Source organism: Vicugna pacos, chromosome 7, assembly GCF_048564905.1.
Source record: "Vicugna pacos chromosome 7, VicPac4, whole genome shotgun sequence".
NCBI lineage: Eukaryota > Metazoa > Chordata > Mammalia > Artiodactyla > Camelidae > Vicugna > Vicugna pacos.
In genome coordinates this window covers 78,507,988-78,533,988 of record NC_132993.1, presented here as the reverse complement: position 1 = coordinate 78,533,988, position 26,001 = coordinate 78,507,988, and the positions used below count along the sequence as shown (strand labels likewise).

At 40.6% G+C, this 26,001-nt stretch overlaps 1 protein-coding gene across 1 annotated transcript in view; it reads left to right on the top strand.

Moving 5' to 3' along the window:
* The window catches only part of LAMB4 (laminin subunit beta 4), a 107,404-nt gene that overhangs the window by 19,510 nt on the left and 61,893 nt on the right, over window positions 1-26,001 (top strand). Inside the window, 13 exon segments of the mRNA XM_072964032.1 lie at window positions 6,171-6,328; window positions 10,157-10,292; window positions 11,753-11,773; window positions 11,776-11,825; window positions 12,906-13,094; window positions 14,049-14,112; window positions 14,294-14,508; window positions 15,843-15,891; window positions 15,894-15,962; window positions 17,304-17,455; window positions 17,457-17,493; window positions 23,847-23,927; window positions 23,930-24,025. Of these exon segments, the coding sequence (XP_072820133.1) occupies window positions 6,171-6,328; window positions 10,157-10,292; window positions 11,753-11,773; window positions 11,776-11,825; window positions 12,906-13,094; window positions 14,049-14,112; window positions 14,294-14,508; window positions 15,843-15,891; window positions 15,894-15,962; window positions 17,304-17,455; window positions 17,457-17,493; window positions 23,847-23,927; window positions 23,930-24,025 (1,317 nt within the window).

The window sequence follows — 26,001 nt, the reverse complement described above, 5'->3', positions numbered from 1 at the left end:
CTTACAGAATTGCCTAAGGTCTCACTCCCAACCAGCTTAAACCCACGTCAGCAGCATGGGCATGTTCTGGTTTATAGTGCGGCCACAGGCATTTATGTGAAGACCAAAGCCTATTTAAAACGTCTGTCTTGCATTCTGACCAAGGAAGATAAGGAAAAAGACTCATAAAACGGGTTCATTGGCCCCAGGTTTGGGGAGCTATGTGCAATGTGCATTCTTTACTCATGATGAATAATGTGTGTAACTAAATGTGTGCGTGTGTTTTACAGCCTCTAAACTCTGAAGTGAACTCTAAAGGATATGAACACATCTGAGGGGAGAGTATAGCTCAAATGATAAATCACATGCTCAGCGTACATGAGATCCTGGGTTCAATCCCCAGCACCTCCTCTAAAATAAATAAACCTAATTACCTCCCCTCCAAAAAATAAAGTATATGAAAACACGTGTATTTAAGAAAATTAGAACAATATACAAAATTACTGAGAGATTATATATAATAATGGTTTTATCTACAAAATGACCCTTGACTTTACAGAAAATTTACTGTATATTTTCTTTAAATGACTAGCTTTCCTAAATTCATTTTTAGTAAGATCCTATCCTCAAATTGTGTGGATGTCATTTTGTTGAGCCATACATTGATTTTCTAAAGACAGAAAACATTTATTCTCTGAATCAGTTCCCACCTATTGCTAATGTGATTACCTGGCAGTGGAAGCTTTAATCCAGGAAGGATATTGCTGCGTCTGTCCAGGCAGAAAACTACTTAATGATTTCAGCCACTTTTTGCCAAGTATTTTAGATCAGAAGTTCATATTTGCTCTCAGAATATTACACAGATAATAGTTGAATTTCCCTAAGCCCCAGAATACTTTCTTTTCTGAAAAGTACACATCTGATGAAAACAAGTTTGGCCAAGTCAGGTTATAAAAACATGTTCAATCTCTAAGGCAGTAACTCTAATAAGAGAATTCAGGATGGAACTTGTCGAAAAGAAGAAATCCCTAGAAGGAAAGTCTGAGCTAATCCGCATGTAGCATTAGCAGAGATTTTATACCTGGCCTTTTTGAAAAAGCCTCCATCTGTTGGAGTCCAGACTTCACATCAGCTATTTATCCTAGATACCAATTCTAGGGAATAAAAGGAGGTCTGAGTTTGGATTGTTGGGTGAATAAAAAGAAAAATCCACGTTAACCAAGCGAGGATTATTTATTATACAGCAAAATAAAGTTTTGCAGATACTAACTAATATATATAAAATAGATAAATAGCAAGTTCATACTGTATAGCTCAGGGAACTATATTCAATATCTTGTAGTGACTTATAATGAAAAAGAATATGAAAAGGACTATATGTATGTTCATGTATGACTGAAGCATTATGCTGTGCATCAGAAATTGACACATTATAAAATGACTATACTTCAATAAAAATACATATGTACAAAAGTGTATGAGGGACCTAACCACATCTCAAAGAAAGAGAAAGAAATGTGCTTTGTTTTAGTGAAATAATCTTTGCAGTGAGATTGAAGATGAAAAATTCGCCTATTCAAACTGGCTTTTGGTAACCTGGGGGAAAAGAGACATGATGTATCATATTCTTAGCTGTAGAACTATGATCTGTGTATGTTTAATGCCTGACCATAATCATGAAATGACCAGATTAATAGAATAGGTGTGGGCAATGTGTATACAAGAGAATGAACGTTATTTTCAATAGGCTGTATTCAGGGGTGGAGCAGGCTGAAGGAAAGTTGCCCATCAAATGCAAAACAAGTCTATGAGAAAAATTCTTTGTATTTTTACCACTGAAAAAACTGAGGTGAAACCAAGCTTATTCCACAGTACAGAATTATTTTTCATCTTAGGCCCATCTCTCCCACCCATCTGCTGAAATCAGGACATGGCGTAAATTTTCACATCTCAAGGGAAAAGTCTGTAAGAGCAGCTGGAACAGGTCCTGTGTGTATTATTTTAGAGTGTGGGATTTACATAATTCACCCTTCAGAGGCTGATGGAGTGATTTTGAGGGGAGAGAGAATTGGTTGGGTTAAAAAATTTTTTTTTGTTTTGAGATCATTGCAGGTTTTCATGTGGTTGTAAGAAATGAGGCAGCAAGATCCCATTTCCCCCAGTTTCCCCCAGTGGTAACATCTTGCATGACTGCAGTACAACATCACAACCAGGAAACTGACATTGAAATAGTCCATTAACCTTATTCAGATTTCACCAGTTGTACGTGCATTCATTCGTGTGTGTGTATTTAATTCTATGCAATTTTATATAGAACAGATACAGTTAAGATACAGAACAGTTATGATACAGAACAGTTTCATCACCTAAAAAGATCCCCTTTATACCCACACCCACCTCCCTGCCTTTCTCACCCCTGGCAACCACAAATCTATTCTCCATCTCTGTAATTTTGTCATTCAAGAAATGAAATTATGCGGTATATAACCTTTTGAGATTGTCTTTCTTAGTGTAATTCCTTTGAGATTCATCCACAGTGTTGCATATCCATGATTTGCTCCTTTTTTTATTGAAGTATAGTCAGTTTACAATGTTGTGTTAATTTCTGGTGTACAGCATAGTGATTCATTTATAAACATATATTCTTTTTCATTATAGACTATTACAAAGTATTGAATATAGTTCCCTGTGCTGGACAGTAGGACCTTATTTATTTTATATATAGTAGTTAGTATCTGCAAATCCCAAAATTCCAATTTGTCCCTCCACCCCCATGCTTTCTCCTCCCTGGTAACCATAAGTTTGTTTTCTATGTCTGTGAGTCTGTGTCTGTTCTGTAAATAAGTTCATGTGTGTCAAGTTATGAAAGCAACCTAAATGTCCATCAACAGATGATTAGATAAAGAAGTTGTGGTATATATGGAATACTAATCAGCCATTAAAAAAAAATTCCATTTGCAGCAACATGGATGGACCTAGAGATTGTCATATTAAGTGAAGAAAGCCAGAAAGAGAAAGAAAAATACCATATGATATCACTTATATGTGGAATCTAAAAATGATACAAATTCTCCTTTTTATTGCTGAGTACTATCCCCCTGTGGCCAGAGAAACATGTGCAATTTAGGAGTCAGGCTAGAATGTGTTTTAGCATGAGGGAAGCCTTTTTTTTTTTGGTTACTGTTATCTGGGTACTTCAGAGAAGCTACAGCAGAGGATATGGGGGAGGGGTCTGTCCCAGGAACACCCCATAGAGTCCTGCTCGGTTTCAGTGTGGTGTGGATGTACTACACTTTACTTAACCATTCACCCATTGAAGGATATCTGGGTTATTTCCAGTTTGATGCTATCATAAATAAAGAGGCTGTACAGGATTTTGTGTGAATATAAATTTAAATTTCTCTGGGATAGTTACCTAAGAGTGCAGTGGCTGGGCTGTATGATTATTTAGCCTTATAAGAAGTTGCCATGCTTTTCCCCAGATGGTTGTTCCGTTATACATTCCTACCAGAGTGTGCGAGTAATCCAGTTTCTCCACACTCTCCCCAGCATCTGGAGTTACCACTATTTTTTTTAACCATTCTGATAGGAGTATAGTGCTGTTGTGGCTTTAAGTGGCATTTCTCTAATGGCTAATGATGTTGTTGAACATCTTTGAGGTTCTTCTTTGCCATCTGTCCCTCCCCTTCAGTGAGCTGTCAGTTCAGGCCGTTGGCATTTTCTGATTGAATTGGTTTTTTAATGTTGAGGTTTTTCTTTTTTCCACTTTTGCATCAAATAATTGAATGGTAGAATTTTAGTGCTTGAAAGTATCCTAATTCACATAGTCAAACTTCTCTCTCCCAGATGTCTTTATAGAAATTTTTCTCCTAAACATTTATTTTAAAAAATAATAATAACTAACATTTATTGAGTGTTTACTCTGTGCCAAACACAGTTTTTGTTTTGTGTTCTTTTTTATTGAAGTGCAGTTTACAATGTTGTGTCAATTTCTGATGTACAGCACAATGCTTCAGTCATACATACACATGCATATTTTAATGTTGAGTTTTCAGAGCTCTTTATATATTCTAGATCAAGAGCTTTGTCAGATATGTGATTTGCAGTTATATTCTCCCAGTCTATAGCTTGCCTTTTTACCTCTTTACAAAGTTTTAAATTTTGATGAGGTCCAATTTATCAATTTTTCCTTTTCTGGGTCATGCTTTTTGTTGTCAATTCTGAAAATGCTTTGCCTAGCCTTCGGTGCCCCAGATTTCCCCCCTCCCCATGTGTTATAGAAGTTTGATAGCTTTATAGTTTCATATTTTACTTTTAAGTCCATGATCCATTTTTTTATTAATATTTGTGTAACGTCTGAGGTTTTGGTTCCAGTTTATTTTTTTGCCTGTAGATGTCCAACTGCTCCAGCATTGTTTGTTGAAAAAGCTGTCCTTCCTCCAGAGTTGCCTTTGAACCTCAAAAATCAATTGAGCATATTAGTGTGGGTCTATTTCTGGAGTCTGTGTACCATTAATCCATGGAACAGCCCCCCACCCATACTGTGCTCTGTTGCTTACTGTAGCTGTAGAGTCAGCCTCACTCATGTCAAGTAGACTGACTTTCAGAATTGTATTAGCTATTCTAAGTCCTATGTCTTTCAATCCAGAGGCTTTTTTATTTCTGCAAAATTATCAGTTGCAATCAAGAGAAAACTGGTGCCTAGATTTTGACCTTGAGAATCAAACAGAATTCTAAGCCTTTAATTGAATTTAAATTAATTGAATTTTCTGTTCTGTCCAAATATGCTTTTAAAGGAAGTATAACTATTTCTATAAATAGCCATCAATAAAACATGACAGTGGACTCACTATATTTTTATATGTGCATTTAGCTTTATGTGTATTAATTTTAGAACTTATCCCTATTAAGATTCTACTTTGTTTTATTCAGTCTTCCCGACAATAAACAAATCTATTACTATGTTAAGGGTTACGAATGTGTAACTTGAACATAATGGAGTAAACCCTGCAGGCAAATCATGCAGGCAGAAATAGTTCTGGTTACCCCACCTGCCCCACAGTCACATATAGAGATTTAAGAGTTATCTTAACTCAAAATTTAACATTTTAAAACTATTAGCGCTTTTAAAATCATTTTTAAACTGAGATTTAAGGATATTACCTCAGAGGCTACACATGAAAAGTAGAGAATTGAGGTGACAGTTGAGATGAAGTGGTCTTTGCAATACTCTTGTCTCCCCTGCAACCAAAACCCTTCACCACAGATCTGGGCAGCAGGTACCAAGGGCTAAATGTGCCATCAGGCTGGAACTCCTGTCTCTCCCTTCCTTTATCCCAAAGGGGCATAATTTGTTCCACAGTATATCTGGACCAGCAATCCAGGTTATAAAGGGGGTCAATTACATTTATATATTTTAAGAGAAAGTTATTTCCTGAGGATTTCTTAAATTCTCCAGTTGATTTTCTCCAGGTTGGAGCAACAGGTGCAAGAGGCAGGATTAGGAGTCTCCTTCCTCATGTCTGTGCATTTGTCTTCGTTGCTTGCCCTAAGCTGACATACAGAGAATTCCCAGTACGTAGAGGCTGTCTCAGGTCAGGTTTCCCAGAAGCAGAGCCTGAGATGAGGATTGGTGTGCAAGAGGTTTATCGAGGAAGTCCTCTGAGGAGGCTGAGATCCCAACAGGAGGCAGGGTTCAACCTCCCACCAGCAGAGCTTCTGAGCGTAAATTGTACCACAGAGTGGATCCCAGCCTGAGGCAATGGCTGTGAAATATGCATCCATCAGTTATTAGCTACAGGCTGGGCAGCGTGGAGCCATGAATGCAGATGGTATAACCTCCCAGGCTAAGAGATTTCCATCCGGCTGAAGGCGCCAAGGGCATCCACGACCAAGGTCTTAATGATCACAGAACTGGTATTAAAAATACACAGACTGGCAGGGAGGGTATAACTCAAGTGGTAGAGTGTGTGCTTAGCACACATGAGGTCCTGGGTTCAATCCCCAGTACCTTCTCTAAAAATGTTAAACCTAATTACCTCCCTCACCCCTGCCAAAATAAAGTAAATAATAAACAAATAAAATATTTTAAAAAAATACACAGACTGAACTCTCCCACTTAACCAGTTGCTTCTTTAAGCCTTCTGCTACCCTTAGACTGCCTCTTGTGTTCTGTTTCTGTCATTTTCAAGGGTTGCTAAGTTACATGGAAGCTCAGGATGACTGCAGTGGACATGCCTGTCGCACTGCCATGGGCCATCTCCTGGTGGGTCGCAGCGCATAGCTCGAGGCTGCTTCTACCTGCAGGCTGGACGGGGCCCAGAAATACTGCATCCTTAGCCACCTCGAGGTGGGTTGGTTCTTTGTTCATTTGTTGGGACGTGATTTAATCCATGATGTAAATTTTCCCAAATATATCTAGGGCCGTGACGACAACAGTAAAAAGGAGACAGCACGCCTTCTCGAACATCTGAGACACAAGTGAGTCAGTTCAACATGTGGGAAACCTTCACTGATGAGAAAATAAGGAAGAGCACCTTCATCTGTTTCTTGTTACCTTTAGAATTAGATAGAAAAGTCTGTTTTTGGTTCAGTCTTTTGGGAGAATTATTATAAAATGTATTGTTCTGCTTGGCTGCCTTAGTGACTCCCATGGAGTGGACTTAATTGACTTATTTAGTGAAGATGGAAGCTCCCTCAGGGCCACAAGGCTATTATGCTGAACATGAGTTTTCATTGTCCTGCTTCAGATGGAGATGGAGGGGGTGTAGACTTGGAATTGATTGTATGCCAGCCTTTTAATGCCACTTGGAAATTGTCTTGTCTAAAGACTATAAAATCCCCATGTGAACATATTTTTGTGTCTTTTGTTCCCTTAAAAGCCAGTTTTATAAAAGGACCAGTTGCTTTACAGTTTCTTTTTTTTTTTTCCTTCTCCGTGCTCTGGAATAAGCATCTGAGGTCATTTGAGTCTCATACCTGCTGAAAAGCCTGAGACAATTACGTCAACCCCTTAAGTGAGAGGATGTGCAGGAAGGAAGTTGGACATAAGCCTAATGTTTGTGGCCCAGGCTTTTCCACGTATTGTTCATTTAAGGCAACTCCTGGACATCTCTGGGAAAGGCTTTGTGTTCTAATTGGTTTCTAGTAAAAGAGGATGATTATAAATAAATGGAGACAATATCTAAGTGCTTAGCACTGGTCTAAGTTTGGAAAGTACTTGTGTAAGAAAGCAAATTCTCTACACGTGCAAGGAAATGACAGTGCAGGAGTTCTGCTCAACTCTGGGTCAAGTGGGACGGAAGGCCCTTCAGGTGGCTTCCCTAAGTCCAGGTCCTCTGGACAAAGAAGTCATTCCTGACTCTAATATTAGCAATTTTCCAACTCTGGTATCTCCCATGTTGTCCTCACACCATAGGCATTTTCTTATGTTGTCGAGAGCCAATATACTCCGACAATAATTAGAAATTGATGTCCCTGTATTGCAAAGTTACACCAAGAATAGAAACCACTCAAACTTTAGAGTTTCTTTGGTCTAGGGAATCACAGAAATCTTAAAAATCTTACAGCTGGGGGTAAAAAAATCTCAAAATATCTTCTGGCCGACAAGCTGTTACAGGTGGAGCTACAAGCACTAGTTACGTAAGCATTCTGCGGCATAAAGGATAACTTTTTCATCTTTTACCTAACAGAGAGCTCTCAAGTGAGACATTCTTTTCCGAAACTTCAAGCCGTTATTGACCCAGAGTGCTCCCCACGTCGGGACTCCCACATGTAGTCACCGCAGCTAAGCACCTTCTGTAGCTAGTCCCATCAAAGACTGTTCTTCGAAAATGTTTACAGAAGAAAAATGGTGCATAAGCCCTGAAGTGCAACATTTCCCCTAGTGATTTCCATGGCATCATTGGAAATACTTTGAAGTCTTGCCATCTTTCGGTGGGACGATAGGACTTCTGCTGCTCTTTTAGGACAAGTTTGGGGCAGACCTCCTCATACGCTGAATTGGTCCAGCCTGCATTGTTCCTTAATTTCCAAAGAGCATTTTGGTTTTCTTCAAGTATAAGGTGTATGGTGGCCAGTAATTCTAAAAAGATTATATAGATCTCTTGAAAGGCTGGTTTACTTTGACAGATTCTGACTGAAATAGTCATTAAAATTATCATGCGTTTGTCCAACAAATTTTATTGAGCATCTGCTATGTGCCAGATGCTATTCTAGGTAGGGGGGTACAGCCATAAACAGTCTTCGCCCTCATTCAGCTTATTGTCTAAATGTTACCAGAGAGAAGGTTCTTGTCTCGTGCAGGAAAGAATTCAAAAGTGAGGCATAATAAAGTGAAAGCAAGTTTATGTGGAGAGATACACATTCTATAGACAGGAGGCGGTCCATCTCAGAAGGGAGAGCGGCCCCAAGGCCTGGGCATGATTATTTTCTATAGGCTGGGTAATTTCATGGGCTAACAAGTGGGAGGATTATTCCAACTATAGTGGGGAAGGGGCAGGGATTTCCAGGAACTGGGCTCCTGCCCACTTTTTGACCTTTTATGGTCAGCCTGGGAAGTGTCATGGCCCCTGTGGGTGTGTCATTTAGCATGCTAATGTATCACAGTGAGTGTATAATGAGGCTCAAGGTCTACTGGAAGTCAACTCTTCTGCCATCTTGGGCCTAGTTGGTTCTAACCAGTTTATGTCCTATTCTCAATGGCTGTGTCATTCTTTTAGTGGTTGTACCCTGCCCCTTCCCTCCTGTCTCATGATGATGGAAACCGATAGTAATCCAACAAATACATGCTGTACTCTCAAGTAGTGATAAAGACTTAGAAAATATTCTAAAGCAGGGCAAGGGATGGAGAGAGGCAGAAGTCCAGAGGGTGGGGAGATGGTGCTATTTTGTTTTTCTTTTTTAAAGAAAGACCTATCTTCAAAAACTTTTTTGGTATGTTTGAGGGGGGTGATTAGGTTTTTTTGTTATTGTTAATGGAGGTACTGGGGATTGAACCCAGGGCCTCATGCATGCTAAGCACTCACTCTAGCAGTGATGGTATTTTGGATAGGAGTCAAAGGAAGTCTCTGAGGTGATGGCATTTAAGCTGAGACCCGAGAGAAGGGAATAAGCAAGAGAAAAGATCATTTGGTGGAAGGGTTGTGGGGGGAGTGGAGAACAGCTTGTGTTAAGACTTTGAAGTTGGAGAGGCCTTGGTGAGCTGGAGGAAGAGAAAGAAGTACACATGGCTAAGCTGAGTGAACTAAGGGAAGACACATAGAGGAAAAGGCAAAGAGGTGGCCCTGGTCGGATCACGTGGGCCCTTGTAAGCCGTGGTCAGACATAAAGTCACACGACGTTCACTGAGTACCTACCAGCACATTGGCTGCTGTAGGCAGTTTCCAGCATGGAGGGTTGTAATAAGCTTCCTGGAAGCTTTGCAAAACTGCTCCTCTGGAGTCCCACAGGTATTAGCCAGGAACAACTGTGCAGACCACTGGCTGCCCTTTGGGAAACCCGGTGATTTCCTTAGGAGTTTTAAGCAAGTACAGCTACAAGTGGATACATTAAGTTAAGCAAACTCGAAGGCCAGTCTTGACTGTTAGAACTGTTGAAAATCCATGCCAAGCAAAACTAGTTCCAAGTCACTAAGACCTTCTGGTCTGCAAAGCAAGAGGGTGGGTCTCTCTGTTGTGAGTTTAATGAAAAATCTTTTATAGAATCCACATGTGTGACGTAAAGTTTTTGGTCCTAGAAGCTTTTATGCCAAAAATTAGGTCTGAGAGAGAAAGGATGATGGATGGTGGCCAATTGTTTTCATTAATTTCTTACTAATTGTTCATTTTCTTGAACTAAAGGAAGCAAGTCCAACTCCAGAGTATATCCTAATTATTTTTCTATAGTTAAAATAACCTCCAGATCATCTGCCTCTTACATGAGAAAAATGATTAATTCTGCATAAATTTGCATTTTTGCCCCGAGTGTATACATTTATACAATTTCGAGGTCATATTTTAATTTTGTTATTGTATTTAAGCACCTATTGATGGAAAAATTGATGTCTTGTTATTTCCCCTGCTTTTTATTTTTAGCCAGATTGAGTGACAAATATAGTAAGTACAGCTTGTTTTTAAATTCAGATCAACAATAAGTAATGACGATCCCTTATTTTTAATTTTAATGATGTGTTTTCCAGGGGGAAGAAAAATGCTTCATCTGTGACTCCAGGTTTCCATATGATCCTCACTCCCACTCCAGCAGCCACACCACTGAGAATGTAATTTCAAGTTTTGAACCAGACCGAGAAAAGACATTGTGGCAATCCTAAAACGGTACGATTTAGTTCCTCTCCAATTGTTTGTTTTCCGTATTTTTAAGAAGGCGTCTTTCTCTCTGTGTGGCGTTAGCCATATCACAGCAAGGAGTCATACTGAGATGGAATAATATCCACCAAGAAGTTGAAACTGTCTAAGAACCAAATTTAATTCTCATTTTAAGAAAGATTGTTTTCCTCTCGAGAAATCAAAGGATTTTTTAAGCACGTAACTCAGAATGTTTCACTCTTTATATGTAGGGGAAGAAAATATTGCTGCATCCTTTGCTTCTTTGCAAAAAAAAGAAGGAGGAGGAGGTTTATGAGGTGTTGGTAAATTAAGCCTAATATGAAACACACAGACGTAAACAGAAATAATAATGCCGGGGGGGTCTGAGAGTCCCCCCCGTGTGCTTTTTCCTTCTTCAGTATATGAAGGCGGAGAGAGAAAGGACATTTCATTTCTTGCCGCAAGCCAAAGACTTTAATATAAAAATTGAATTAAAAGGCTAGCTGGCTACTGACTCCAGTTCTTTCCTTCCTGGATGTGTGCCCTTCTCTGTTCACAGACAGTTGTGATACTGAACCGCACCTTGGCCCTGACCTTCCCTATTTCCCAGGTGCCACCAGAAGTTTGGACCTGATCCGGGATGGCTTATTACCCGCCCAGCCTTGGGCCTTGCGTGTTTAAGGAGCGGGTTCACTCTCAGTGGGCCCTCCTCAGCACCGGTCCGGAACCCTTAACCCCCACAGAGTGAGTCCCTTTGCCACGAGTGTTGTGTGTTGCACTTGGGCTACGATCCCTCTGTTCTCCTTGGGATGCCTCCACCTGTTTCCCTTAGAGGACCCCAGACCATGAGAGGGCAGTGTGGGAACCATCCTGGTAGGTTAGATCATGGAGGACAAGCATAGTACAAGGCTGTTTCTCTGTGTCATCCATCAGACAGGTACGTGATTGGTGGCCACAGAGGAGCCCTTTCCACCTAACCCTAACCTCAGTCCCGGGGGAGTGGTCCAAGCTGTGTTATATGCTAAGTGACAAGAAAACTAGTTCAAACAATAGTTTGCAGCTGTTGGAAGAAAAGGGCGTGTTGATGCTTGCCGTGCTCTGGCTTGCTGGCTCACGTTTATGTGGAGTCGAGATTTGAGGTCAGGGAAATGAGCCCTCCCTTTCCACCTATAGGGAACGTCCCAAAACTCCCTCGGTGGTTTGTAGTACTGCCACGCAGTGGCCGTGTGTGTTGCCTCCAAAACGCGGAGATGTGGGCACCATTGAGAAAACCTGTATCGCCCTCCCGTAGACCTCCTCCTGGGCATGGATGGCGTAGGAGAACCTCTCCAACAGCCTAGGCAAGAGTGCTGATCACCAGCTGTGTGATTTCAAAGGGTTTTATTATAGACAAGTCACAGTGAGGGGTTAGCACGATAAACAGGGATCTCTCAGATCACTGATTTTCTTCTTTCTGGATTTTCCTGTAGGTCTTGATCATGTCAGCATCCGATGGACCTAGAGGCGTTATTTCAGTTCAGTCACCTTGTTCTGACCTTTAAGGTACAGATGTGTAGGTTTGCTGCCCCCTTACCTACTTACCAAATGCCTGGCTTCCCTGGAATTCTGCTTCCTTGCTTCCCTGCAGAGAACAGAAAGCTGTCTAAATCCAGGCTGAAGCTTTGTCATCTGGGTTTTTGTTCTTGAGTGAAAAAACACAAGAAACCCCACTCCTCACTAACTAATAATTTATATGGTTGACCCCAAAAAAAAAAAAACAAACCAAAAAAAAACTTAGAAGATAAGCAAAAGGAAACCTCCAAGCACCAGTATGACAGGGACCATAAGAACTAGAACGATAATTTAAGGGAATAAAAGGGCAGGAACTGGAAATTATTTAGGGAAATATAGAAAAATTGTGATCAAAAGAGGAAGAAAATTTATAGGATCTTTACTGAGGTTAGATGCCAGAGAAAGTCCTATGCTGTAAGGCATTCTTGACTCATGCATCAGTATTCTGATTTTGATGTCAGGCCTGGTGCTAGGTTTTGGTAATAAAAAATTAATATAAAATTACACGTTTTTTAAAAATTAAAAAAAAAAAACCAGTCTGCCTTCAGAGAGCTCGCAATCTAGTCATGGATACAAACATAGATATAAATTTGAAATTATAATGCAAAGTGACAAGTGCAGGAATAGGTGTGTGATTAGAAAGCTGGGGAATTCACTGATGAGGCTAAGTCAGCTGTGGGGAATCAGGGTCAACTACATGCCAGGTTTTGAAGGATGTATAAGAGTTTGCCAGAGGAAGAGCATTCTAGACAAAGAAAACCACATGCCAATTGCTGTAGAGTATCAACTACATTAGCTTTTGAAAAATGTGTATGCTGTCTTTCTTCAATTAATAATTCACACAGCCATAAACAATTTTAAAATGGAGTTTGATTCTGGGACAAAGCATGTTCTCATAATACTTGCCCACTTGCTATGAAGAGATTTCAGTGTATTCGTTATAGGAAAACTTTTTAAAGATACAAATGAAGTTTGAGATCATGGAATTAGAAAATGTAAGTGTTCAGTCTGGAGTGGGTAACAAAATGTACTTTGGTGAAGCCTGACAAGTGTAGCTCACTGTTTTCATAGACTTTTCGGCCTGCTGCCATGTTGGTTGAATGCTCTGCGGACTACAGACACACCTAGCGGGTGCTGAGATATTTTGCCAAAGACTGTGCTTCTTCCTTTCCCGACATCGCATGTGGCCAGGCCCAGCTAGTGGGAGACCTTGTCTGTGACTCCAGATACTCAGATATTGAACCCTCAACTGGTGGTGAGGTAGTGTTTCCTTTCTTGGATTTCTTGGCTAGAAATCAAACTTTTTTTTTTTTTGGTTAATGCAGTTAATTTAGATGAAAACAATTGAAGTGGGGTCTACTGGAATAGAACATGAGCTGCTGGGTTTTTTAAGGATGATCTTGTCTACATTGAAATGAGTCCTGAATTCATCTCATGTTCAGATAAATTACAAATACTTCATAAGAAATAATTTAAAAAAAAAAACCCAAAATGATCTTCTCCAAAACACATTCTAATAAAACTGTCTACAGTCGAATAAAGGATTTTAAAAATAAAAAATAGTAATAATAATAATGATAATCCTGTACAAGAGTGCCCTGCTGAAGGACAGTGAGGGCTGAAACGCAGACTGGGCACCGTGGCCGGGGGCTCTGGAAGAAGGAGTGCCTATTTCGAACCCTTGCAAGGGAGCCGTAGGGGCTGGTGGCGTCCCTGGGTTAGTTGTCTCATCATGTTTGTAAGCCACCACCCCGGTGGAATCTGCCGGGAACTTCCTCAGAGTAGAGCTGGTGATGGGCAGGCGGTCAGGGGAGGAGTGGGCTTCGGGGGTGTTACTTATCAAGGGGAGTAGGAGGAGCGGTGGCAGGAGGCAGCCCGAGGATCCCCTGCCCGATCCGAACTGACGACAGCTTGCTGAGCTGTAACCTCGTCACTCCACCCCACCCAGCCCACGAGCGCTTTCACCAGTGCTGTCACCACTTCTGCCTCTGGGGACCCCTTGTGCACAGAGCCACAATGACTGTTCAACAGCCTTCATTTTCATTCTTGGTACTTTTGTTCACATGAGAACTGAAATGATAATCTTTGCTCTGCAACTGGCACAAAGCAATGGCTCAGGCTTCTTGTAAGGGCAGGATCTCTTCATTAAGAGTGTATTTAACAAGCATGTGTAGGGGGTAAAATACTCTAAATTTCCTTACATTGGTTTTACAGGTCGTTTTAAAAGTTTTGGATCCCAGCTTTGAGATAGAAGACCCTTACAGCCCCCACATCCAAGGTATGAGTCGCTTTATATTTTTCACACCAATTCCTTTCCGAAAATTTCACATCAAGAGGATTCCTTGTCGATGCATTTCCATCCCATAGGGACGTTAAGGGGGTGCCAGTCAAGGAGCGCATTGAATGGATACAACCTAAATGCCCTTGATTTGTTGTTTTCATTATTTTCCTTTCTCTAGACCTCATGACATTAACAAATCTGAGGATAAACGTTACCAAACTCCATACCCTTGGGGATACATTGCTGGGAAGGAGGCAAAACGATGCCCTTAATAAATACTGCTATGCTCTGTATGAGCTGGTGGTTCAGGGAAGCTGTTTTTGCAACGGCCATGCTAGCGAATGTGGCCCAATGCAGAAGGTGCGGGGAGATGTTTTCAACCCTCCCGGAATGGTGAGTTACTAACCCGAAAGAGCAGTTGGCTCCCCTATCTTCCTTTCACCGTCCTGGTGCTGGACATACATCAGACTCTATGATCCAAGTGCCAGCTTCGTGCTGGGCGGGTATCATTCACCCTGGCCCATCCCCCCGTCTGGGAGCCTCCAGTTCCCTGGACAGAGGTGCTTGTGGGTTCTGCCACATAGAGGCGTCATTGCACTAATGAGCAGAATTTATAATTTATGCTTTCAAGATAGCCTATCTTGCTCTCTTTTGCTGATTGGTTTTTTAGGGAGTGGAGAGTCGGTGGGGAGGACCCATAGTGTCATGTGCATTGTCTCGCAAACGTGTGTTAAAGGTCTGTTGTGTGAGCCTGGGCTCAGTGCCAAGGCGTTTGAGTGACACCTGATGCTGTCAAAATGATCACTCCAAGTGACTAATATTCTTACGCTATGAATGACTCTGTCTTAAGTGCAGATCTCTATTCCAGGTGGTAGTGATGTGGTAGAAGAATTGTATTTTGGGGCAGAGTTGTGGGAGTGTGTCTACTAAATAATTTTAAATTATTGATCGTAACAGACAGGGCTGAATGTTGAGGCTATTACATCTTCCTCCTCCACTGTCTCTGTGTGTCATTGGAAATGGAACTTCTCCCTTGGAACTGGGACACTGAGGGCATTTTGTGAAAACCCGAGAGAATCACACCTTTCTCCAGTTTCTTTGTTTTCTAATTCCCTCTTTTTCCTGATGCTCCTAAACCACCTCATACACACACACACACCCCCACACACACCCCGACACACATGCACACATACACACTCACTACCCCTCCTGGCCCTCATTTGCTGAGGGCTGCAACATGTTCCCTGAATTTAGAATTCAGAAATGTCCCCAAATTTATTGTAAATATTCACTGAGCATCTTTTTTTTTAAATTGAAGTATAGCTAATTTACAGTCTTGTAGTAGTTTCTGGTGTACAGCATAGTGTTTCATTTATACATATATATACGTATTCTTTTTCATTACAGGCCATTGAATATAGTTCCCTGTGCTGTACAGTAGGACCTTGTTGTTTCTCTATGATGTACATAGTATTTTGTATCTACCAATCCTAAACTCCCAATTTATCCCTCTCTCCCCACTTGAACATCTTAAGTTTTAAAAAAAAACTTTAAAAGCTAGTTAAGCACATAATAAAAGGTAGTCAAGGCTGGTATGGTAACTACCATAGTGGGAAACTAAAGCCCCGAGAGGCCCCAGGGCCTGCTGTCATTTTCCATTGAAAGAACCCCAGTGTCCTCAAAGACAAGCCTTATTTTGGCGCTATTTATGTTTACCACGCTTGCAGATCCATGGTCAGTGTGTCTGTCAGCACAATACAGACGGCCCGAACTGTGAGAGTGCAAGGACTTCTTCCAGGATGCTCCTTGGCAGCCAGCTGCGGGCGTCCGGGACAACGCTTGCACAGGTAGGTGGACCTCAGGTCTCAGCGTAGGCTGAGTTTCCCTCTCTGAGCTCCTCACGTGACCTCTGCTTTTCCTGATTGTGGAGAATGTTTTTTTCGATTCTGTGGGGCTGCAGGCAGCATGGGTGGTGAACCTGTGGCTTCCTGCCCCAACTGTGTGTTCTCCTAATATCTCCCATTATTTCTCACTGAAGAATCACTGACTTCTCAAACCCACACACCAAAAATTACCATTAATTCAAAAAACAAGACAATGTGCGTGTTGTGTGGCCCCTCTTCAGAGGGACGCAGAGCCATGGAACAGTAATATCAGTGGGGATGGTGCTACTCCAGGAATTGGGTGACCTCTAGGTTTGGTACTGGGGTCACCACTATCTTCCTGAATAATCATACACTCAGCGAATGTGATCTTAAACCCCGATGTCAGAGAAGATGAGAAATGAGGTCCAGGATGGAGTTTGACCAGCTATTTTATTTTTTATAAAATATTTACACTAATAACGTATGAGGGGTTTTTGTCATGTTTGCTGCCTCCAGATTTTGATGAACTTCCAAACAAACTTGTGATCTAGCTTCTTTTCCCAGACGTGGGAAAAACAGAACTGGAGGGAGTGAGAGGTCATGAGATGAGCTCTTACGGAAAAGCCCCAACTAGCCTTGGCCTGAGCTGATGCTGTTTACAGGGGAAAACCCAACGAGACCAACAGCATCGTCGTTACCACGAAGACACACACATCCCTCCAGTGGCTTTCCCTCTGTTGCTCTGGCTGAGCCCCAGAGGAGAGGAAAAGGGCCGGCAGCCTCTCTTTCAGCGCTTCTTCCCTGGAGAAGGAGAGGCTGGCTGGGCCCCGCGCTAACATCTTATCTGGAGAAAAATCCAGGTTTCCAAATCCTAAATCAGTAAAAGTATTCTTTACTGAACAACAACAAAAATATTGCAATCTGGGGTTTCTAGATCACCCAAATGATTTATATTTGTTTGTTTAAAAAAAAAACCCTAAATATTAAATGTTTTGGGAACACTTTTTTTTTCTTTTGCAGAAGGAGGTAATTAGAATTGTTTATTTATTTAATTATTTATATTTTTAATGGAGGTGCTGGGGATTGAACCCAGGACCTCGTGCATGCTAAGCATGCACTCTACCACTGAGCTATACCTTCCCCCATGGGGACACATTTTACAAAGAGTATACCAGCAGAATCAGAATAGGAGAAAGCACCTATTTTAAGCCTTTGTGTATGTGGTGTAAGAAGGCTGAAGAAAGTGGAGGATGGGAGGTGGGCGATGGTGCGAGGAGCCTGGCTCGCTCATTCTGGGGACCTTTGTGATCTCTTGGCTCTTAGCTTGTCGCTGTAACGGCCACTCTGACCGCTGCCACTTCGACATGACCGCATACGTGGCGAGCGACGGCCACAGCAGGGGGGTGTGTGACAACTGCCAGCATAACACGGAGGGCCAGCACTGCTATCACTGCAGACCCCTCTTCTACAGGGACCCCCCTCAGGGCCATCTCGGATCCTTACGCGTGCACTGGTGAATGCCTGGCCTCTGGCCCATCCTTACCACTGAGCACATGCTGATGGAGCTGGTCTCCCTGGGGCCACCAGCCCTCTCTGGGCTTCTCAGCATCTCCAGACTGCCCTCGTGGGGGTGGGGAATTGCAAAGTCACTTCAGTGCTGAGAGCTTTTCTCTCTGAACAAGTTGGGCCAGGTAACCCAGGTCTGTCCTGGTGCTCTTGTCCCTTGGCTGATACTGGTGAATCAGGAGACTGTTCTGCATTCAGCCCAGAGCGGGTGATGGTTCAGAAGATGCTGTCAGTACGGGAAGTGTCAGCTCAGGGAAGTAACTACCTAGAGGAACTTGCTACAGTATTTGGCTGTACAGGATTCAGTTGTGCTAAGACCCATGAGCTAACTATTGCCTTGTTTCATTTTTCTTTTCTTAACCTTTACAGATCTTTCATTTTAGCTTTAATCTCAACTTTTAAAAATGGAATATTTTGTGCATAGACAAAATAATAGAGAACAATGCAATAAACACCCTTATACCCACCACTAGCTTTGTCGAAATGTGCTCTCACCATTTCACCTGCAGGATGTTAATAGAACGCCGCAGGCACTGTGGGTGTGGATTCCTGTCCCATTTGTCTGCCCTCCTTCCTAGAAATGAATTCGCATTACCATGCTTGTTTTTGCACTTTCATGCATTTCTATCGTCAAACAATATGTGTCGGCGTGTTTTCAAACTTTAGATCAGTGATGTTAAGCTGTATGGACCCCTGAGTATTTCGTTGGGCAGTATATTTTTGAGATTTGTTTGTATCAACCTGCCCTTCATTCTACCATTTCAATTTCTTTATAGAATTCTTCCTTCCTATAAATATAGCAAAATCTATTTGTCCATTTTTCTTTTGATGTTCAATCACATTCTTGTACGTGTGGCCTTGTGGTCATGCACAGAGACTGTCCCAAAGAGTCCTGCGTAAGCATGGAATTTCTGGGCCGTAGACTGTGAACTTCTCCAAACTGATCAGATGGTACTGAGTTGTTCCCTAGTTGGGGGTACCAGCTAACAGCCACAGTGACAGGGCACGAGGGTTCTTGTTGCTCTCTTTGCTGACCAACGCTGGGTTTTGTCACACTTTAACTTTTGGCAATCTTGGTTTTGTCACACTTAATTTTCGCTAATGAAGTTGAATCTCCTCATTACTTTAATTTGAATTTTCCTGCAGGAATGAGATGAGAATGAGGCAAGAAAAACACAGAGGTTCCCAAATTTAATGACGTTCTTGCTCTCAGGGTCATGTCAGCGCAGGCCTGAAAACTGCCACTTGCACTAACCTGACAGCAGCTCCTTAAATTGTGTGTCCCTGGCACCCGGCTTGCCACACACTACTCCCAGCACAGAAAAATCCTCCAGCCTAATTTCAAATGCCCGGTGACAGTTACTGGGTGTGAGATCTCACTCTACTTGTAAACTAACAAGTTAGCTTGAGATTGTTTCAAGCTAACTTTCAAGCTAACTTCCTGGCAGAAGACAGGAAACTCCTGGGTCAAAGACAAAGGACTTCGTTACTCACGTCACAGTAAACAACAAGATGTTTGTATTTCTGTGAGTTCCCAGGGTCCCAAGTCCCATGAGGCAGCTCAGAGGCTACCAGGTGGATCCCACACACCTAATGAGCTTAGGTTAGAGCCAGGGAACACTGAGTTTGGAGAATTCATTGCTTTTATAGCAAGTGGAAGCAAGTCTGTTTTTTTCCGGGTGAAGATGTTACCTTTTCCCTCAAGGTGGCTTTTACTACAAAACCTTGAGAAACAGCCCAAGAAAAGAGCAGTCAGGGGCCTGCATTGTTAGCACACTCAGCAAAAATGTCCAGATGCCCAGGACCCATGAAAGACTGCCCCTACCCATATACAGAAATCCTGCTTCTTAGGGTATATTGTCAGTATCATGTTTTATTGGTGGTGGGAGAAACTTGCTATGAAACTACAATTTCAAACTTTATGACCATAATACATAAAATGAAATCTTATACAAAAGTAAATCAGTAGCCACCTGAATGCATACAGTGTCCTAGATTTCAAACTTTAAATGATCACAATGTGGAAAAAGCATAAATGAAGTGTTTTTGCTCACATTATTCAGAAGGTAGCTGATTGTATAAAAGTTTACATTACATGACATGTTTAAAATTAACACAAAGAACTAGATCCGAAAATACATTTCTTTAAATCTGTGTCCCAGGTGACCTACATTTTTTTTTACCAGAATCCGTAATCTCACACATACACACATGCGCACACAACTTTTATTAATGTTAATTAAGCTCTGTGTTCATATTATGTCAAATTGCCACAGTTTTACTACTTTTTTTTCCAGTTTGGATTCCTTGTATTTCTTCTCTGTATTTGTAAAAGAAGATGAAATTGCTTTCTTAGATGGAATCAGGGAAATACAGTATTTTGAAACAGATAATCTAGGGATCTGGAAGGAGATTGGAAATAACTAAACCTAATATTTCAAATACATCAACCAGGGTCTTGTTCCTTAAGAACCACTTAGTATTAACTTGGTGGTGCTTTTGAAGGAAAACAAGGAAAGGAAGCTAGTTCCCTGATAAAAAATTAAGAAGCTATTCTTTGTAAATAAGGAATTTTTTGAGGAAAGGCAGATGGGGAGCTTGTAAAAACAGCCATTATAAGACACCACAATTTCTCCCAGTTCACCTAAACACATGTTTATGTGTGTGCAAATACGTGTATACGAATGACGTGTATGAAGACTGACTAGCATCCTCATATAAATTTTCTCTGAATTGTCCTTGTTTGATCCTAAATATTTACATAATCAGATTCCAGGCCTAAGAGTTGGCTAACTTAACGTCTTCTATGATTAAAACACAGTCCTATGTGATACAGAGGAAGCAGAGGTTTCGTAGGCTCCACCACTGATCATCGAAGTTTGCTGGATTTAAGTTGTGTGATGCCAAGAGATTTTATTGGTTTTCTACCCTAAAGGCCGTGACATAGGGTTATGTCAGAGTAAAGTTACTATCCACTCAGCCACATCTTTTCCCCAAAGGATATTTCTGTGTGTAATTAAATTAGACTCTAGAACTCCCAAATAAAGCTGAGCCTTTTCCTTCGGGCTGCTTCAAAGTGAACCCACTTTGTTCCTTCCTAGAAGCAACTGGCTTTAATTAGAAGGAAAATGGTGGTTTTTCCAAACTAAACAGAACTCAACGCTGGTTTTCCATAGTAAGATTTTATCACTAGTCACCATCCAATAACAAACAATTGAATATCAAAAGATTCTGCCAGACAACCAAGTGTTTGCTTCAGTGATTCCAAACTGTTTGGTTGGACTGGATTTTTTCCATCAAGCTCACTAACCTAAATGGTTGCTATGTACACATTGTGTTAGACTTGAGGGATTTGACTTTATTAATCCAAAGCAAACATGTATAAAAATCTGAACATAATTGTTTCTTAGAATCAGCATTTTTAAAAAAATCTTTATAGCTTTCCTTAAAAGTGGAGTCCCTTGGAAACACAGCACCACAAAGATACAAGAGATCTTGATGGTCATCCAATGTCTACCTTGTCCTCTATGCCAAGGCCACAGCAAGAGCAGTGCCAGCCCCTGCTTGGACACCTCCAATGATGAGGGGGTCACTGCTCTACTGGGCAGCCCTCACTGTTAGAAATTTCTTCCTTATACTCAGTCCAGCTCTACCTTCTGTAACTTCTACACTCTGGAATTATTCATACCATCAGCATCCTTTTTCAGATGCTGTTCCTTCTTTTGATTGTTCTTGTTTCTACTGGAGGAAAAAAAAAAAAAGGTGGAGGAAGTTGTTACTTTTGTTGCTCCTTTGCTAGAGATGGCTGTTTATCTCATTTTCCAGAATCTCTTCATCTAAGCTTTTGCCCTACCAGTACAGATTTCCATAAATAGGACAAAGATTTGAACACTTCTTGCCGTCCCCTCTTTTTCTTTTCTGTAGGTTCTCCCTCCAGGAAGAATCAAAGAATAATAGCACTTACCCTTGGAACATGTTTTTCTGTGATGGAGGAGGACAGATTTACTTTCTTAACCATGTTTCAGAGATTTGGTAGACATTTTACATGATTTTTTTTCTCTTTGTCACGTCCTTTGATGCCTTTACAGTGTATGAAATCAAATAGATATGATACATATTTGAACATACATTTTATTACAGCACTGCCCTCTTATATACCTCTTGGCCTTATTTTCACCTTTAGAGTCTTTTCAAATCTTTTTTTAAATTGAGGTGCAATTCACATAATATAAAATTAACTAATTAAAAGTGAACAACAATTCTCTGGGACAGTGTTTTGCAACCACCACCCCTACTTAGTCCGCAACATTTTCATCACCCCCAAAATAACCTAATTTTTAAACTGAGATGTACTTGACATGTGACATTATATTAGCTTCAGGTATACAACATGAGTCTGTATTTGTATGTATTGCAAAATGCTCACTGCAAAATCTAGTTGTATCCATCACCACGCAGAGTTAGTTTCTTTCCTCTGTGTAAGACCTTTTAAGATCTACTGTCTTTGCAACTTTCAAGTGTTCAGTACAGTTTTATTAACTGTAGTCACCACACTGATGCCATCCATTACACCCATGACTGACTGACTTTATAACCAGAAGTTTGTACCTTTTGACCCCTCCTCAGCCATTTCACCCACTCCCCAACTCCCATCTCTGGAAACCACCAATCTGTTCTATGAGTTTGGTTTAGGGTTGGGTTTTTTTTTTTTGTTTTTTAAGATTCTACATATAAGTGAGATCATATGGTATTTGTCTTCCTCTGTCTAATTTATTTCACTTAGCATAATGCCCTCAAGGTCCATCTATGTTGCAAAAGGTAAAATTTTATTCTTCTTATGGCTTAATAATATTCCATTGTATATATAGCACATTTTTTAATCTATTAATGGACACTTAGGTTATTTCTATGCCTTGGCTATTGTAAGTGATTCTGCAGCGAACATGGGGTGGAAATATCTTTTTGAGTTAGTATTTTTGCTTCCTTCTGATAAATACCCAGGAGTGAAATTGCTGGATCATATGGTGGTTCTATTTTTAATTTTTGGAGAAACCTCCATACTGTTTTTCATACTGGCTGCACCAATTTACATTCCCACCAACAGTGTAAAAGCATTCCCTTTTCTCCTAATTGTGGACAATACGTGTTATTTCTTATCTTTTTGATAATAGCCATTCTAGCAGGTGTGAAGTCGTAGCTAGCAGGCGTGTGGTTTTGATTAGCATTTCTCTGATGATTAGTGATATTGAGCATCTTTTCATGTACCTGTTGGCCATCTGTATATCTTTTTTATATTGTCTTTGGAAAAATACTTATTTAGCTTCTCTGCTCATTTTTCAATCAGATTGGGGGTTTTTTTGTCATTGAATTGTGTTGAGCTCTTTATATATTTTGGATATTAGCCTCTTTCCAGATATATGATTTGCAAATATTTTCTCCCATTCAGTAGATTGCCTTTTCATTTTGTTGATGGTTTCCTTTGTTGTATAGCAGGTTTTTAGTTTGAGGTAGTTCCACTTGTTTATTTTTGCTTTTTTGCCTTACTTTTAGTTTCATATCCAAAAAAATCATTGCCAAGACCAATATCAAGTTTACTGCTTATGTTTTCTTCTAACAGTTTTTTGGTTTCAGGTCTTAATCTATTTTGATTTAAGTTTTGTGTATGGTGTAAGATGGGGTCCAGTTACATTCTTTTGTATGTGGCTGTCCAGTTTTCCCAACACCATTTATTGAAGACACTGTCCTTTTCCCATTGTATATTCTTGGTTTCTTTGTTATAAATTAATTGACTATATGTACATGGGTTTATCTCTGGATTTTCTATTCTGTTCTGTTGAGTTATGTATTTGTTTTTATGCCAGTACCATACTCTTTTGATTACTATAGCTTTGTAATATAGTTTGGAATCAGAAAGCATGATGGCTCCAGCTTTGTTCTTCTTTCTTAAGATGGCTTTGACTGTTGAGAGTTGCTTGTGGTCCACATAAATTTTAGGATTATTTGTTCCATTTCATCAATCTATTTTTAACATCCAGTGTTCATAAAAGCAGACTTTCTCTGGTCCTTTTCCTTTAGAATCACTTTAAAGCCTTTAAATATATGTCTAAAATTTTTCAACATTTTCCAGGTCCAGAGATCTGGGAGACATTTCTGAGCAGTCCTTGCTCACTGATGTAATTATTTCAACATATTTAATGATTTACACAAACTAAAATAATTACAGTGTAGGTAAAATGCTATACTTGCAACTTCAGTGTTCCCACAACTTGCAACTAAGATAATGCATGTGTGTGTCCCCAGCTTGTGAATGTGACCCCAATGGGACCATATCGGGTGGCATTTGTGTGAGCCACTCAGATCCAGACTTGGGGTCTGTGGCTGGCAGTGTCTGTGTAAGGAGAACATAGAAGGAGCCAAGTGTGACCGGTGTAAGCCCAACCACTATGGACTGAGCGCCAATGACCCCCTGGGCTGTCAGCGTAAGTCAACAGCAGTTGGGCCTCCAACCTGGATACGTTTTAAAGCTTGGAGCTGCCTCTCTCAGCTCTAAAATTCGGTCATTGTAAATACCTGAGTGCTACAAGCCTGTGGGGTTTTTATTTTGCTTTGTTTTGTTCTTTTTAGTGATACAAAACCACCTGCAAATTTTAGTAAGTTAGTGGAGAACTTTTTTAGATGGTTTGATGAGTTTATCATAAAGAACCAGCAGGGGGCGCTCACATTTTCGCTGCTGGAGCAAACACGGGAAAATACCAGGAAATGTTATGCCAAGTTATGCAACCCCTAGGAAAACGTTCTCCACTAGGACTATCCCATACAAATTTGTGAAATTACATTATGCATTTTTGCATAGATTTATGACTTCTTAGGCAGTTTTCAAGTGGAGGATTTCTTTTCTTTTTATTTTTTAAAATTATTTTTCCCCTTCCTTCCCACACTCCTCTTAGTATTGTCTTCTGTTCTCTGAGAAAGAGAAGGGAAAAAAGAAGCAAGGAGGGGTCATGGGGAAATAGAAATAAGCTCAGAGTTTTCTGGGGCCAAATAGGAAGCCCCTTGGCTCTGGGATCACGGAAATACAGAGCTGCTTGGGGTCTCACAGAGATGACGATTCCTCAGAGAATCTGGGTTAATTATTTCCCTTTGGTCACAGTATCATGCTCTGTGTTTTTGCCCATATACGGAACTGTGGATTATTTGCATATTTAGAAAGTGATGTGATGAATCAGTCTGTAATAAAATGCTCTTCTTTCTGGATTTGATGGCAAAATTGAGTTTCAGGATAATGAATTTATATAGCCAAGCAAATTTCCCTTTATACCTTTGAACCCTCCAGGCATTTCCTGGGGTTCAATGACTAACATTATGCCCTCCAAGAAGGGGCCAAACGTTGGGTTTTGTTTTCTTTTCTTTTTTCCTTTGTAAGAATGTTAATTATGTGTAATTCACATGCCATACACTTCACTTGTTAAAGTGTACAATGCAGTGATTTTTAGTATATTCAGAGTGTGTAACCATCACTACAGTCAACTTTAGAACACTTTTAGTACCTTAGAAAGAAAGCACATACCCTACTTCTGGCTATATACCCAAAAGATTGAAAGTAGCATCTTGAAGAGATAGTTGTACACCCATGTTAACAGAAGCATTATTCATAGCAGTCACAAGGTGGAAGCAACCCAAGTATCCATCGATGGATGAATAGATAAAATGTGTCATATACACAAAATGGAATATCATTCAGCAAGAAAAAGAAGGGAATCCTAACACATGGTACAACAAGGATGAGCCTTGAAAACATTATGCCAAATGAAATAAGCCAGACACAAAAGAACAAATATTACACGATTCCACTTATAGGAAGTGTCTAGAGTAGTCAAATCCAGAGAAACAAAGCACAGAATGCTGGTTGTCAAGGGCTGGGGGAGGGAGGAGGAATAGGGAGAGTTGCTATTTAATGGGAACAGAGTTTCAGTTTTGCAAGATGAAAAGAGTTCTGGACATTGGCTGCACAACAGTGTGAGTGTACCTGACAGTACTGAACTGTAAATTTGAAAATGAAGATGGAAAATTTTATATTGTATGTATTTTACCATAAAAAAAGAAAAGGAGACCCCATACTCTTGGGCCTCCACCTCTCTTCCCCCCAAGCCCTAGGCAAGCACTAATCTACTTTCTGTTTCTACACGTTTGCCTGTTGGGAACATTTCAGACAAGTGGGATCATAATCATACGTGGTCTTTTGTATCTAGCTTCTTTCACTTAGCATCATGTTTTCAAGGTTCATCCATGTCACAGCAGGTATCAGTACTTCATTTCTTTTTACTGCTGAATGATATTCCATTGTATGGATATACCGCCGTTTATCCACTTGACATTTGACAGACATTTGGGCTGTTTCCATGAACATTGTTCTTTCCCTTCAGGGGGGTCAGCAGGGGAAATATGTATCTCACTC